The sequence below is a fragment of the Neoarius graeffei genome, chromosome 3, assembly GCF_027579695.1.
Source record: "Neoarius graeffei isolate fNeoGra1 chromosome 3, fNeoGra1.pri, whole genome shotgun sequence".
Lineage (NCBI taxonomy): Eukaryota > Metazoa > Chordata > Actinopteri > Siluriformes > Ariidae > Neoarius > Neoarius graeffei.
Genome location: NC_083571.1, coordinates 12,029,642 through 12,044,908, shown reverse-complemented (window position 1 = coordinate 12,044,908; position 15,267 = coordinate 12,029,642). Strand labels below are relative to the sequence as shown.

The window sequence follows — 15,267 nt, the reverse complement described above, 5'->3', positions numbered from 1 at the left end:
CATGCTGATGATCTGGTCTGAGAACAAAAAACATGGAACGCTATTTCGAGCTCAACACTGGACTCTCCTCAGAGGAAAGCGTGAAATACAAACAAGAGTTGCAGATGTTCAGGCAACACAACACACTTGCTGCTTCAAATGTGTTGAACAGGATATAGTGAGGCCACTTTGAAAAATGAAGGAAAATGTACTTTTTCCATAAAGTACAAAGAAAAGTGCATCAGTATATCAGGAGGCAGGAAAGGCATGAATTCTCACCAAGTGATCGCGATTTTTCCAAATTAATTAACCCCAATCACTTCCGAGAGACGACTGCTAATCAAAAATTATAAAACCTAAACAGCCAACACTGGATATCGATTTTTATTGACTCATGTGCAGTAAATTCCCCATGCTAACCTTAACCTACAACAGCCAGGACTGCAAAACTGGTAGCATAATTATTTATTCATCTATATGTAGAGATTCCCAAAGTAATTTCTACAAAACCACACCGGCCCATCTTTTGTTGTATGCAGTTCTCTAATCAGCTGATCACTTGACAGTAGCACGATGCATCAAATCATGCAGATACAAATCAAGAACTTCAGTTAATGTTCACTTCAAACATCAGAATGGGAAAAAAATTGTGATCTCACAGTTACCCCTTTTCCACCAAATCAGTTCCAGGGCTGGTTCGGGGCCAGTGCTGGTGCTGGTTCACAACTCGTTCAACTTGCGAGCCAGCTGAGAACCAGTTTGCTTTTCCATAGCTCAGGGTGCTAAGGGAAGCCACGTCATTACGTCGCTGTATACGTCAGTTACGTCGCTACGTTTGCATAAACCTTGGCGCGAATATCAAAGCAAAAACAACACGGAAGAAGCAGCAGCAGCAACAACAACAATAATAATAATGGATGACTTCGCATTTGTACAGCTGCTGCTTCTTGTCGCTTAAAAATGGCAATCTTTGGCGGTCTTGTTATTGTTGTTGGTCTTAACAACTCCGCCCCCCTGCTGACATAAGCGGTTCTTTCCTCTGGCCCAGCAAAGAGCCGGTGCTATCCTGGAACCGGTTTTTCTGGCCCCAGAGCCAGTTCTTTGTCAGTGGAAACAGAAAACCCGGTTCCAAACTAAGCACTGGCCCCGAACCAGCCCTGGAACTGCTTTGGTGGAAAAGGGGCATGTGACACAGAATGGTGAGAAAAACAGTGAGCGACAGTTCTGTGGGTGGAAACAAATAAGAGAGGTCAGAGTAAAAGGGAGAGATTGGTTTGAGCTTTTTGGCCAGGAAGGATATAGTAACTCACAGAATCACTCTTTAAAACCGTGGTGAGCAGAAAAGCATCTCAGCAGAAGAACACATTGGGTTCCACTCCTGCAGCCAAGAACAGGGATCTCAGAATCAAGAACAAGTTCCTATTAAAGTGGCTGGTGATGCCCCTTTTCCACCAAATCAGTTCCAGGGCTGGTTCGGGGCCAGTGCTTAGTTTGGAACCGGGTTTTCTGTTTCCACTGACAAAGAACTGGCTCTGGGGCCAGAAAAAACAGTTCCAGGCTAGCACCAACTCTTTGCTGGGCCAGAGGAAAGAACCGCTTATGTCGCATGTGTGTGTGGGTGGGTGGGGGAGTTGTTAAGACCAACAACAATAGCAAGACCGCGAAAGGTCGCCATTTTTAAGCGACAAGAAGCAGCAGCTGTACAAATGCGAAGTCATCCATTATTGTTGTTGTTGCTGCTTCTTCTTCTCCATGTTGTTGTTGCTTCGATGTTCGTGCCAAGGTTTATGCAAACGCAGCGACGTAACTGACGTATACAGCGACGTAACTGACGTATACAGCGACGTAATGGCGTGGCTCCCCTTAGCACCCCGAGCTATGGAAAAGCAAACTGGTTCTCAGCTGGCTCGCAAGTTGAACAAGTTGTGAACCAGCACCAGCACTGGCCCCGAACCAGCCCTGGAACTGATTTGGTGGAAAAGGGGTATGAGTGAATTTACACGTATCTAACAAACTACAAGCAATACAGCAGTACAGTGGTGCTTGAAAGTTTGTGAACCCTTGAGAATTTTCTATATTTCTGCATAAATATGACCTAAAACATCATCAGATTTTCACACAAGTCCTAAAAGTAGATAAAGAGAACCCAGTTAAACAAATGAGACAAAAATATTATACTTGGTCATTTATTTATTGAGGAAAATGATCCAAATATTACATATCTGTGAGTGGCAAAAGTATGTGAACCTTTGCTTTCAGTATCTGGTGTGACCCCCTTGTGCAGCAATAACTGCAACTAAACGTTTCCGGTAACTGTTGATCAGTCCTGCACACCGGCTTGGAGGAATTTTAGCCCATTCCTCCGTACAGAACAGCTTCAACTCTGGGATGTTGGTGGGTTTCCTCACATGAACTGCTCGCTTCAGGTCCTTCCACAACATTTCCATTGGATTAAGGTCAAGACTTTGACTTGGCCATTCCAAAACATTAACTTTATTCTTCTTTAACCATTCTTTGGTAGAGCAACTTGTGTGCTTAGGGTCGCTGTCTTGCTACATGACCCACCTTCTCTTGAGATTCAGTTCATGGACAGATGTCCTGACATTTTCCTTTAGAATTTGCCGGTATAATTCAGAATTTCTTTGTTCCATCAATGATGGCAAGCCGTCCTGGCCCAGATGCAGCAAAAAAGGCCCAAACCATGATACTACCACCACCATGTTTCACAGATGGGATAAGGTTCTTATGCTGGAATGCAGTGTTTTCCTTTCTCCAAACATAACACTTCTCATTTAAACCAAAAAGTTCTATTTTAGCCTCATCCGTCCACAAAACATTTTTTCAATAGCCTTCTGGCTTTTCCATGTGAGCTTTAGCAAACTGCAGATGAGCAGCAATGTTCTTTTTAGAGAACAGTGGCTTTCTCCTTGCAACCCTGCTATGCACACCATTGTTGTTCAGTGTTCTCCTGATGGTGGACTCATGAACATTAACATTAGCCGATGTGAGAGAGGCCTTCAGTTGCTTAGAAGTTACCCTGGGGTCCTTTGTGACCGCACCGACTATTACACGCCTTGCTCTTGGAATGATCTTTGTTGGTCGACCACTCCTGGGGAGGGTAACAATGGTCTTGAATTTCCTCCGTTTGTACACAATCTGTCTGACTGTGGATTGATGGAGTCCAAACTCTTTAGAGATGGTTTTGTAACCTTTTCCAGCCTGATGAGCATTAACAACGCTTTTTCTGAGGTCCTCAGAAATCTCCTTTGTTCGTGCCATGATACACTTCCACAAACATGTGTTGTGAAGATCAGACTTTGATAGATCCCTGTTCTTTAAATAAAACAGGGTGCCCACTCACACCTGATTGTCATCCCATTGATTGAAAACACCTGACTCTAATTTCACCTTCAAATTAACTGCTAATCCTAGAGGTTCACATACTTTTGCCACTCACAGATATGTAATATTGGATCGTTTTCCTCAATAAATAAATGACCAAGTATAATATTTTTGTCTCATTTGTTTAACTGGGTTCTCTTTATCTACTTTTAGGACTTGTGTGAAAATCTGATGATGTTTTAGGTCATATTTATGCAGAAATATAGAAAATTCTAAAGGGTTCACAAACTTTCAAGCACCACTGTATACTTCTATGCAGAATAAATGCAGCAGCCATCTTGCACATATATAAATAAATGTTTTGATTTAAAGAAAGATTCAATGAAAAATTGAAGCTCTATAGGCATATAGTGTGAAACTTCAATGTAAAAGCAAATAGCGTTGGTTTAAAATCATAATGCTCCTCCAGTGCATGATAAACAAATCACAGACATCCATTTAGCCATCATTCAGGTCTCTGATCAGCTCCAGGTATCCCTCCCAGCACTTCCTAGGTCACCGATTATCCTGTTTGGCTGAATGCTTGCGAACAAAGTGACGCAAACCAAGCAAAAATAGATTCAGTCACACTGCAGAGAACAACAGTGAAGGTTTAAAAGCGCTTGATAATATCTTGTTCAGGTAATGTATCTCACCATGTTCCTGAGTGTATATGAAGATGTGTGATGCCGGAACAGGCACATGACAGCATGCCTTCCAGAAAACAAAGAAAAGCTGCAGGGTTAGTTTCGAGTCTTGCATGCTTGCAACAGAATAAACCAGACAAACCTGAAGCAAAGGAACAGGTTGTCACTGTGAAAGCATGTGAAAGTCATGCTTTCATGGTGACGCCATCCATGCTTTCACGTCGTGCCAACATTGACACGGCAGAGATCTGAAACTGCACTCGTCCACTAAAGCAGTGCTGGAAAAAAATCACTGAACCTGAAAACGATTCGCATCACGATATTTGGGACGATTTTGAGGAAAATATCGCGTCACTGAACCCGAAAACATTTCGCATCACAATATTTAAAAAAATTGAGGAAAATATTGCATCGCATCACGATATTTAGAATGTTTGAGGGAATATCGTGTCGCTGAACCCAAAAACGATTTGTATCACAACATTTAGGACGATTTTGAAGAAAATATTGCGTCTCTGAACCCGAAAATGATATGCATCATGATATTTAGGACAATTTTGAAGAAAATAATCACCTCGCTGAACCCAAAAACTGTCAGAAATGGCGAGCTGAGGTGAAGTGAGGACCCAAGAGCAGACTCAAAACAGGCAGTGTACAGAAAAGAACTTCTTTAATGAAGTTGAGGGCAGAGGTACAATAGGGCTCAGGCAAAAATCAGTGGTCAAAGAACGGGCCAAGAGGTCAAAACACAGAAGAGCACGCAGGCATGGTCAGGGACAAAAACAGGACAGAAAAACCTTCACAAAAACTGAAGAAAAAACAGGGACAAGGGAAACCCAGGTAGAGGAAGCAAAAAACACAATCCAAAAGAACAGGCAGGTAAAACAGGGGCAAAAACTGGACAGAAAACTAGACAAAAAACACCACGGAACAATACAGGCAAGGGGAATCGAGAAGTCACAATACCAGAGGGCTGTAGCGAGGCGACGAAAGTCCGCAAGAGACAGTCTGGCAACTGGAGTAGCTCCAAACAGCTCTTAAGAAGGCCCTGGCTGATGGGAGAGGAGCGGTAGCAGGTGTGGGAGTGCTGCTTCAGGAAAAATGGCCTACAGCAGGGTAGGACTGAATTCCTGTCCCGGATCCGGTCTGCACCCGGCATGGAAGTCCCACAAACTCAGGCATGGACGGACTGGACCAGACTGTGACAGTACCCCCCCCACGGGCGCCTCCAGGCACCTTAGGAAGTGCCTCAGGGTGTTGTTGGGAACTAGGGAACTAAAGACAAGGGGTTTGACTTGGGAGACATGGAAAGTTGGGTGAATACGATGCATGGTTACAGGCAGAGACAGTCTTACAGAGCAGGGATTAATTACCTTGGAGACGGGGAAGGGCCCTATGAACCTGGGAGCCAATTTGCAGGAGACCATCTTGAGGGGCAGGTGGCGAGCATTACCCGCTGCCCCACCCAACAGATGGGAGCTGCCGAGCGGTGTTTGTCGGCTTGCTCTTTAAACATCGGCTTTTTCCTGGTCAACGCCCATGTTCTCCTGCAGCGGCGCACAAACACCTGGGCAGAGGGCACGACGACTTCTTCTTCTTGGACAGGGAAGAGTGGTGGCTGGTAACCCAGAGAGCACTGGAAGGGGGAAAGACCTGTAGCAGAGGCGGGTAAAGAGTTGTGAGCATATTCTATCCAAGGAATGGTCTTGCTCCAGGAGGCAGCATCCTTGGACATCATGCACCTGAGGGCCACTTCCAGCTCCTGGTTGGCCCGTTGCGTCTGTCCATTGGTCTGAGGGTGGAAACCTGAAGACAGACTGCAAGAAGCGCCAATGAGTTTACAGAAAGCTTTCCAGAATTGGGCAGAGAACTGGGGTCCGCGGTCTGACACGATGACTGAGGGGAGTCCATGTAGACAAAAAACGTGGAGTATCAGCAATTTGGTGGTCTCTTTGGCAGTGGGAAGCTTGGGCAGAGGGATAAAATGAACAGCTTTAGAAAAACGATCAACAACAGTGAGCATACAAGTATTGCCACCTGAATTAGGGAGTCCTGTGACGAAATCCAGGGTTATGTGTGAACAGGGCCGGTGGGGAACAGGAAGGGGTCTCAGCAGGGGGTCTGTTGCCAGTCTTGTTCCTGGCGCAGATATCACAAGCTGCCACAAACCTCTGGACGTCCTCCTTGATGGATGGCCACCAAAAATGTTGTCGGACAAGTGCCAGAGTCCGGGCTGCTCCTGGGTGGCACGCCATTCTGGAACCATGACCCCACTGCAACACCTGTGCCCGAAACAAAAAGATGGTTAGGAGGTGCATTACTGAGCCCTGGGTCCTGCTCATGGGCCTTCTGGACCAGGGTTTCCACCTCTAACAGAGCGGCCTCCACCAGGCACCGTGGAGGAAGGATGGTCTCAGGGGAGGTCGATTCCTCCTGGAGGGGAAAGAACATTCTGGACAAGGCATCGGGCTTACCATTCTTAGAGCCTGGGTGGAAGGAAAGTGTGAACCTGAAGCAAGAAAAAAAAAGAGAAACCATCGGGCCTGGAGATAATTGAGGCGCTTGGCAGTCCTGAGGTATGCAAGGTTCTTGTGATCTGTCCATACGATGAAGGGAAGGTCTGACCCCTCCAACCAATGTCTCCATTCTTCCAAGGCCAGTTTCACAGCCAACAGTTCCCTATTGCCAACGTCGTAGTTTCTCTCAGAGGGGGAAAGCCGACGAGAGAAGAAGGAGCAAGGATGAAGCTTGTTGTCACTAGCCGATCTTTGGGACAATTTGGCTCCGACCCCTGACTCCGAAGCATCGACCTCAACCACGAACTGCCGGGACGGATCTGGAATGGTGAGTATGGGTGCTGACATGAACCTTTGTTTGAGCTCGGAGAACACCTTCTTGGCCCCTTCCCCCCAGCTGAAATGGACCTTGGTGGAAGTTAGAGCCATGAGAGGCCCAGCTACCGTACTAAAGTTCCTGATGAATCGCCTGTAGAAATCCGCAAACCCAAGAAACCGCTGGAGTTCTCACTGAGAAGATGAGATGGGCCAGTCAGCAACTGCCTAGAGTTTCAGGGGGTCCATCTGAATCTGTGCAGGGGAGATAATGAAACTCAGAAAGGAGACAGAGCTTCTATGGAACTCACATTTTTCGGCCTTAACAAAGAGTTTGCTTTCCAGGAGTCGTTGAAGGACCTGCCTGACATGGATGCAGTGTTCATGAAGGGAGCGGGGGAAAAAAAATCAATATATTATCCAGATAAACAAAAACAAAAAGGTTAAGGTAGTCCCACAGGACATCATTAACGAGGGCCTGGAAAACCGCGGGACCGTTAGTCAGGCAGAACGGGACCACGAGATATTCGTAGTGGCCCGTGGGGGTGTTGAACGCCGTCTTCCATTCGTCCCCTTCCCTGATCCTCACGAGGTGGTAAGCATTGCGCAGGTCTAGCTTGGTGAAAATCTGAGCTCCCTGGAGTAACTCAAACGCCGTAGTCATGAGAGGTAGGGGGTAACGGTTCTTGATGGTGATGTCATTTAGCCCCCGGTAATCAATGCAAGGGCACAAGAACTTGTCCTTCTTCTCCACAAAAAAGAATCCTGCCCCTGCAGGAGAAGAGGAGGGATGAATAATTCCAGCTGCTAAGGACTCGGTGATGTATTTATCCATGGCTTGCCTTTCAGAAGGAGAGAGAGAGTAAAGTTGCCCCTTAGGTGGTGCAGTGCCAGAAAGAAGGTCAATTCCAGTCATAGGGCCTATGGGGAGGAAGGGAAACAGCTTGTGACTTGCTGAACACAGGTTTTAAGTCATTATACTCGGGAGGCACATGAGAGAGGTCAGGATATTCACCAATGGTGGGCTGGAGCAGCTCAGCGTGAGGGAGGGCAGATCTCAGGCATGACGATAAACAGAACTGACTCCATCCTAAAATGGTGGTGTTTGTCCAGTTGACATGGGGGTTATGTAGAGTTAGTCAGGGCAGACCAAGAACTATGGGCACATGGGGATTGCTCATGACGAAAAACTGGACGGATTCAGAGTGGTTGCCTGAGATTCTTAAGGTGACCGGGGCTGTTTTATGGGTGATCGTGGTCAGACCAGTACTGTTAAGGATCAGGAGAGTGAGGGACAGGTTCAGAGCCAGTAGTGGAATCCCCAAGCACTTGGCGGTGGTCGAGCAGATCAGGTTTCTGTCAGCCCCTGAATCAATGAGTGCCTGGAGGTTGTGGGGCTGATTGCCATGGATGATGACCACTGGGAGTAGCGGTCGATCGGTAGGGGGCTGATTCTGGACATTGCCCACCAGGGCCCCTAAACTCACTGGTGGGCTCTTCCTTTTAAAGGGCAAGATTGGCAGAAATGCCCCAGCTGTCCGCAATAAAAACATGCCCTCATATCCCGACGGCACTGTCGTTCCTCAGGTGAGATGCAGACTTGGTCTACCTGCATTGGCTCAGTGGAAGGGATGGGAGGCTGAGTAGGAGCAAGACTAGTCCGAGTTCTTTCTTTCACCCGCTGTCTGATCCGGGAGTCAACACAACTGGCGAGGTCCATGAGACCGGGGAGATCAGGTGGCAGTTCTCGTGAGACCAGTTCATCTTTGATGGAGTCTGACAGCCCGCTCAAAAATGCGTCAAACAAGGCACTCTCATTCCAGCCACAAGATGCCGCCAAAGTGTGAAACTCAATCGCATAATCAAACGTGGACCGGGCACCCTGCCACAGTCCCATGATTTCTCTTGCTGCCTCTCTGCCAGACAGAGAACGATCAAAGGTTCGCCTCATCTCCTCTGTGAAACTCTTGAAGCTGGCGCAGCATGGTGCATTGGCGTCCCACATAGCTGTTCCCCACTCCCTAGGTTTGCCAGTGAGAAGAGTGATGGTATAGGCCACTCGGGAATGCTCCGTAGGGAAGGCCAGTGGTTGAAGCTCAAGGGTTAGCGAGCATTGAGATAAAAATTATCTGCAGGTACCTGGTTCTCCGTCGTATGGCTGTGGGGTGGGAAGTCTCGGCTCTCTGAAGAAGGCTGGAGCAGGAGGAGCGGTAGGCGGAAAGGGTTGTGTAGGAGCAGACACTACTTGAAGCTGTTGTAGCTGAGTGGCAAGAAGATTGAGTGTGTTAGAGATGGTGACAAGGTTTTGGTTCACCTGTTGGATGTCCTGTTGGTGGGTCCCAAGGAGAGCTCCCTGTTTTTGCACTGCTGCTCTTTGATGGGCAAAATCTGCTGGGTCCATGTTGGCCAGACTGTCCTGTCAGAAATGGCGAGCTGAGGGGAAGTGAGGACCCAAGAGCAGACTCAAAACAGGCAGTGTACAGAAAAGAACTTCTTTAATGAAGTTGAGGGCAGAGGTACAATAGGGCTCAGGCAAAAATCAGTGGTCAAAGAGCGGGCCAAGAGGTCAAAACACAGAAGAGCACGCAGGCACGGTCAGGGACAAAAACAGGACAGAAAAATCTTCACAAAAACTGAAGAAAACAGCAACAAGGGAAACTCAGGTACAGGAAGCAAAAAACACAATCCAGAAGAACAGGCAGGTAAAACAGGGGCAAAAACTAGACAGAAAACTAGACAAAAAAAACCCACAGAACAATACAGGCAAGGGGGAATTGAGAAGTCACAATAGGGCAATTCCATGTAAATGTCAACCTCACCATGCAAAAATAAAGCAACATGTAATACATCAAAACCACTCCCAGAGATCTCACCTAGGCCTGTATTTTACAGATGTGAATAAGTTGAACCAATTTGTAACCAACCTAATATGTCACTGTCAGTCTTTCTTTCTTATAATGTAAAACCCAAGCTAAAATCAACTTTGATCATGTACAATTCTATATTATTGCCACAAGCCACAGAAATGTATGCTAAAATCCACAAAACAGCAAAACAATAGCCATCCTAAATATTATTTAAGAACTTTGATAGTTTTAGCTGATATTTAGAGAGTTTTTCAAAGGGTTATGGTGGTTAAATTGCTGATTTTCTAAACATATGCCATGTCTATTTCAGACGCGTCACATCCATAACGGAATTTCGTCACATCCATAACGCTGACTTTTCCTTCCGAAACTCTGCATGAAATACAAAATATTTTAAACAAAGATTTTTTTAATATTCACCTTGGACCCCTCTATCAAATGGATATCTCCATTTCGACATTAGGTTTACAATTTCACAGAGTTTGATAAAAATGTACAGTCACCCAAGAAAAGTGATACTTTTTCTGTCACATCCATAACGCATCTTTTATTGGCGTTTTCTGGCATGCCCTAGATGTACTATGGGAATTGTTCTTGTTCTATCACTTCTCCAGTATGGTACAGCCTTAAAATATGCAACACCTGTTTAAATACTGGGAGACAATAAAACATGCACTGGGTCATTTGTTGCCATTTTGAGTTCAAGTGTCACGTCCATAACGCTGGAATTGCTCATTACCAGAGGGCTACAGCGAGGCAAGGAAAGTCCGCAAGAGACAGTCTAGTAACTGGAGCAGCTCCAAACAGCTCTTAAGAAGGCCCTGGCTGATGGGAGAGGAGCGGTAGCAGGTGTGGGAGTGCCGCTTCAGGGAAAATGGCCTACAGCAAGGCAGGACTGAATTCCTGTCCCGGATCTGGCCTGGAAGTCCCATAAACTCAGGCATGGATGGACTGGACCGTACTGTGACAAAAAATGATTCGCATCACGATATTTAGGACGATTTTGAGGAAAATCTCGCATCACTGAACCCGAAAACGATTCGCATCACGATATTTAGAACTATTTTGAGGAAAATATCGCATCGCTGAACCCGAAAACAATTCGCATCACGATATTTAGGACGATTTTGAGGAAAATATCGCATCACTGAACCTGAAAACGAGTCGCATCACAATATTTAGGATGATTTTGAGGAAAATATCGCGTCACTGAACCCGAAAACGATTCGCATCACAATATTTAGAACGATTTTGAGGAAAATATTGCGTCACTGAACCCGAAAACGATTCGCATCACGATATTTAGAATGATTTTGAGGAAAATATCGTATCGCTGAACCCGAAAACGATTTGCATCACGATATTTAGGATGATTTTGAGGAAAATATCGCATCACTGAACCTGAAAACGAGTCGCATCACAATATTTAGGATGATTTTGAGGAAAATATTGCGTCACTGAACCCGAAAACGATTCGCATCACAATATTTAGAACGATTTTGAGGAAAATATTGCGTCGCTGAACCCGAAAACGATTCGCATCACGATATTTAGAACGATTTTGAGGAAAATATCACGTCGCTGAACCTGAAAACGATTTGTATCACAATATTTAAGATGGTTTTGAGGAAAACATTGCATCACTGAACCCGAAAACGATTTGTATCACAATATTTAGGACAATTTTGAGGAAAATATCGCATTGCTGAACCCGAAAATGATTTGCATCATGATATTAGAACGATTTTGAGGAAAATATTGCGTCGCTGAACCCGAAAACGATTTGTGTCGCTATATTTAGAACGATTTTGAGGAAAATATGACTACTGATTATTCGTCCATCCATTTAGTCATATTACATGAGTAAATGGATGAACAAATAACCAAACAAATAAAGATGTTGAAGAAAAAGAAAGTAAGCACTGAATAACATTACAGATAGCTCACATTATTCTGTCACTTACTTTAGTGCAAAGCTCAAAAGTGGTATAAACTTGGCAAAATTGTGAAATGTTTCCTGTGTTTATTGTTTTTCCTAGTCCATGCTTCCTACTGAATAGTTAATCAAACTGTAATGAAAGAAATGAGGATTTTTCATTTAGAAACATTTCAACCTCTCTCTCTCACACACGCCTTCAGAAAGTAAACATTAACAAACAAGTTAAAGACAAGTATCCTTTCTCCTAAATCTGATGTTTAGTCCAGCAGTAAAGGAAGAATCAAGTATTTTACTTTTTTTTTTTACTTTTCAAAACTGATTATTTCAGAACAACAACTCATTCAGAAACATGAAGGACGCTGTATTTATTTTGGTACAATTTTAACATCTGAATGTCAAAAGTGCTCTGTAACAAATCCAAGGCTAAATCCTAAATAAACCCCAAGTGCACTAAGTAGGGTGTTTTAAGCCATTATTTCACATTATAACGAGTGGATATGGAGAAAGACAGAGGGAAAGGAGTTATTTGGGATTTCTCCACAGTCACGAGTGCGTTTCTGCACCACAGCTCTGACCTAAAACATGTTCATTTCATGTTATATTTCCGACAAAAACAAAGCACTGGCGATGAAACACATGCGTTTTAGGTTTTAAATGCCTCAGACTCAAACTTGTGGTTTATTTCTATGCACTAATTAGAAGGTCAGTGTACAGTTTGGGATGTAGCTAGCACTACAGTCACTCACTCAGCTACATTTTCCTGATTTTGCTGTGACACACAGCACACGCTCCTGAACACTTAATAACGCTCCTGAACACTTAATAACGCTCATGAACACTTAATAATGCTCATGAACACTTAATAACGCTCCTGAACACTTAATAACGCTCATGAACACTTAATAATGCTCCTGAACACTTAATAACCCTCATGAACACTTAATAACGCTCATGAACACTTAATAACACTCCTGAACACTTAATAACATGCATGAACACTTAACAACCCTCATGAACACTTAATAACGCTCCTGAACACTTAATAACACTCCTGAACACTTAATAACGCTCATGAACACTCAGTAACGCTCCTGAACACTTAATAACGCTCATGAACACTTAATAACGCTCCTGAACACTTAATAGCCCTCATGAACACTTTAATAACCTTCATGAACACTTAATAACGCTCCTGAACACTTAATAACACTCCTGAACACTTAATAACATGCATGAACACTTAACAACCCTCATGAACACTTAATAACGCTCCTGAACACTTAATAACGCTCCTGAACACTTAATAACGCTCATGAACACTCAGTAACGCTCCTGAACACTTAATAACGCTCATGAACACTCAGTAACGCTCCTGAACACTTAATAACCCTCATGAACACTTAATAACACTCCTGAACACTTAATAACACTCCTGAACACTTAATAACACTCCTGAACACTTAATAACGCTCATGAACACTTAATAACCCTCATGAACACTTAATAACACTCCTGAACACTTAATAACCCTCATGAACACTCAGTAACGCTCATGAACACTTAATAACCCTCATGAACACTTAATAACGCTCCTGAACACTTAATAGCCCTCATGAACACTTTAATAACCTTCATGAACACTTAATAACGCTTCTGAACACTTAATAACGCTCCTGAACACTTTAATAACCCTCATGAACACTTAATAACCCTCATGAACACTTAATAACCCTCATGAACACTTAATAACGCTCCTGAACACTTTAATAACCCTCATGAACACTTAATAACGCTCCTGAACACTTAATAACCCTCATGAACACTTAATAACCCTCCTGAACACTCTGCTGTTCGTTTCTTTAACGCAGCACTGTATCCTGCCGCCGGTTACTTTGTTTCCACACAAAACTTTAACCCTTAACTTTTCTCTCTTTAACCCTTTCTGCTCACTTACCGGCTTTCTCAGCGAGTATCAGCGGGTAAATTGTCACACACACCAAAACCAGTCCATACAATGATTTTTCGGCGAACATTTCAACTTCAGGCCACCGGGAGACGCGGAAAAAGTGCCGAGGCGCATTTGGAGAAACTTTTACTGGAACATTTTCCTCTGGGAAAAGAAAAACAGAAGCCCGTCCCTGTAGGACCTGGAAATCATCTACTAGGCGAGATTTCGGTGCTCTCTCTCTCTCTCTCTCTCTGAATGAACTCTTCCGTGTTTTGCCCCCAGTTGCGCCACCAAACGGCACGCGGTAACATTGCGCATGCGCACAAGCACATTCAATAACGAACTCCAGATACAGAATGAAAACTGAGCTCATTAATCCCCTGCGGAGGGACAGACCGGGGGAGCGAGAACTAACACCCTTTTCAGGCATATACACCGCCAGATTCTTTTATATTTTTCTCTTCTTTTTTTTTACGTAAAAAATGAATTATGAGTTTGGATTCGGTCTAAATAATACTGATATTAAAAAAATAAATAAATGGATTGTTCATGGGGGCCTGAAACAGTATGCCAGAAATTGATTGATCGATTAATGATAGTAATTATTGTTACTACTACTACTATCTCATCTCATTATCTCTAGCCGCTTTATCCTTCTACAGGGTCGCAGGCAAGCTGGAGCCTATCCCAGCTGACTACGGGCGAAAGGCGGGGTACACCCTGGACAAGTCGCCAGGTCATCACAGGGCTGACACATAGACACAGACAACCATTCACACTCACATTCACACCTACGCTCAATTTAGAGTCACCAGTTAACCTAACCTGCATGTCTTTGGACTGTGGGGGAAACCGGAGCACCTGGAGGAAACCCACGCGGACACGGGGAGAACATGCAAACTCCACACAGAAAGGCCCTCGCCGGCCCCGGGGCTCGAACCCAGGACCTTCTTGCTGTGAGGCGGCAGTGCTAACCACTACACCACCGTGCCGCCCCACTACTACTACTACTATTATTATTATTATGATTATTATTATTAACAACAACAACCACAATAAAATATTTGTCAAATGTTCAAAATATTTTAGCGGTCAGGTTTAAAATATGTACCATTAAAAGCAATAATAATAATCTGAGCTTATAAAATGTACACTTTTGGGACGCAACGAGGTAAAACAATAATTTCCCTAAAACCACTAGTAAACAAACAAACAAACAAACAAACAAACAAAAAGGCATTTAAATAATCACATTATTATTATTATTATTATTATTATTATTATTATTATTGACAAATTGTCTGGAGAGCTACAGATGTTGATGTTAATTTACAGTAATTCAGTAATTTTAGGATACAATGAGGTAAACAATCATTTTCCTAAAACCACAAGTTAAAAAAAACAACAAACAAACAAACAAAAATTATTTAAATAATCAAATTATTATTATTATTATTATTATTATTAGTAGTAGTAGTAGTAGTAGAAATAATAATAATAATAATATTATTATTATTATTATTATTATTATTATTATTAGCAGCGACAAATTGTCTAGAAAGCTACAGAGGTTGATGTTAATTTATAGTAATTCTCTCAAGTGATTTGGAGGTGATTTATATCTTTTGCTAATATTTTGCAAAAACATATAATTTTTTAAAACACAGCTTTAGAT

At 43.6% G+C, this 15,267-nt stretch overlaps 1 protein-coding gene across 3 annotated transcripts in view; it reads right to left on the bottom strand.

Annotated features, from left to right (window-relative positions):
* dcbld1 (discoidin, CUB and LCCL domain containing 1) overlaps positions 1-13,857 on the bottom strand; it is a 160,470-nt gene extending 146,613 nt beyond the window's left edge. For all 3 annotated transcript variants that reach the window (XM_060916409.1, XM_060916411.1, XM_060916410.1), the window contains exon 1: positions 13,599-13,857. In XM_060916409.1, coding sequence (XP_060772392.1) covers positions 13,599-13,677 — 79 coding nt within the window. In that variant the 5' untranslated portion in view covers positions 13,678-13,857. The remainder of the gene's footprint in view (positions 1-13,598) is intronic.
* Between the last annotated feature and the right edge of the window lie 1,410 nt (positions 13,858-15,267).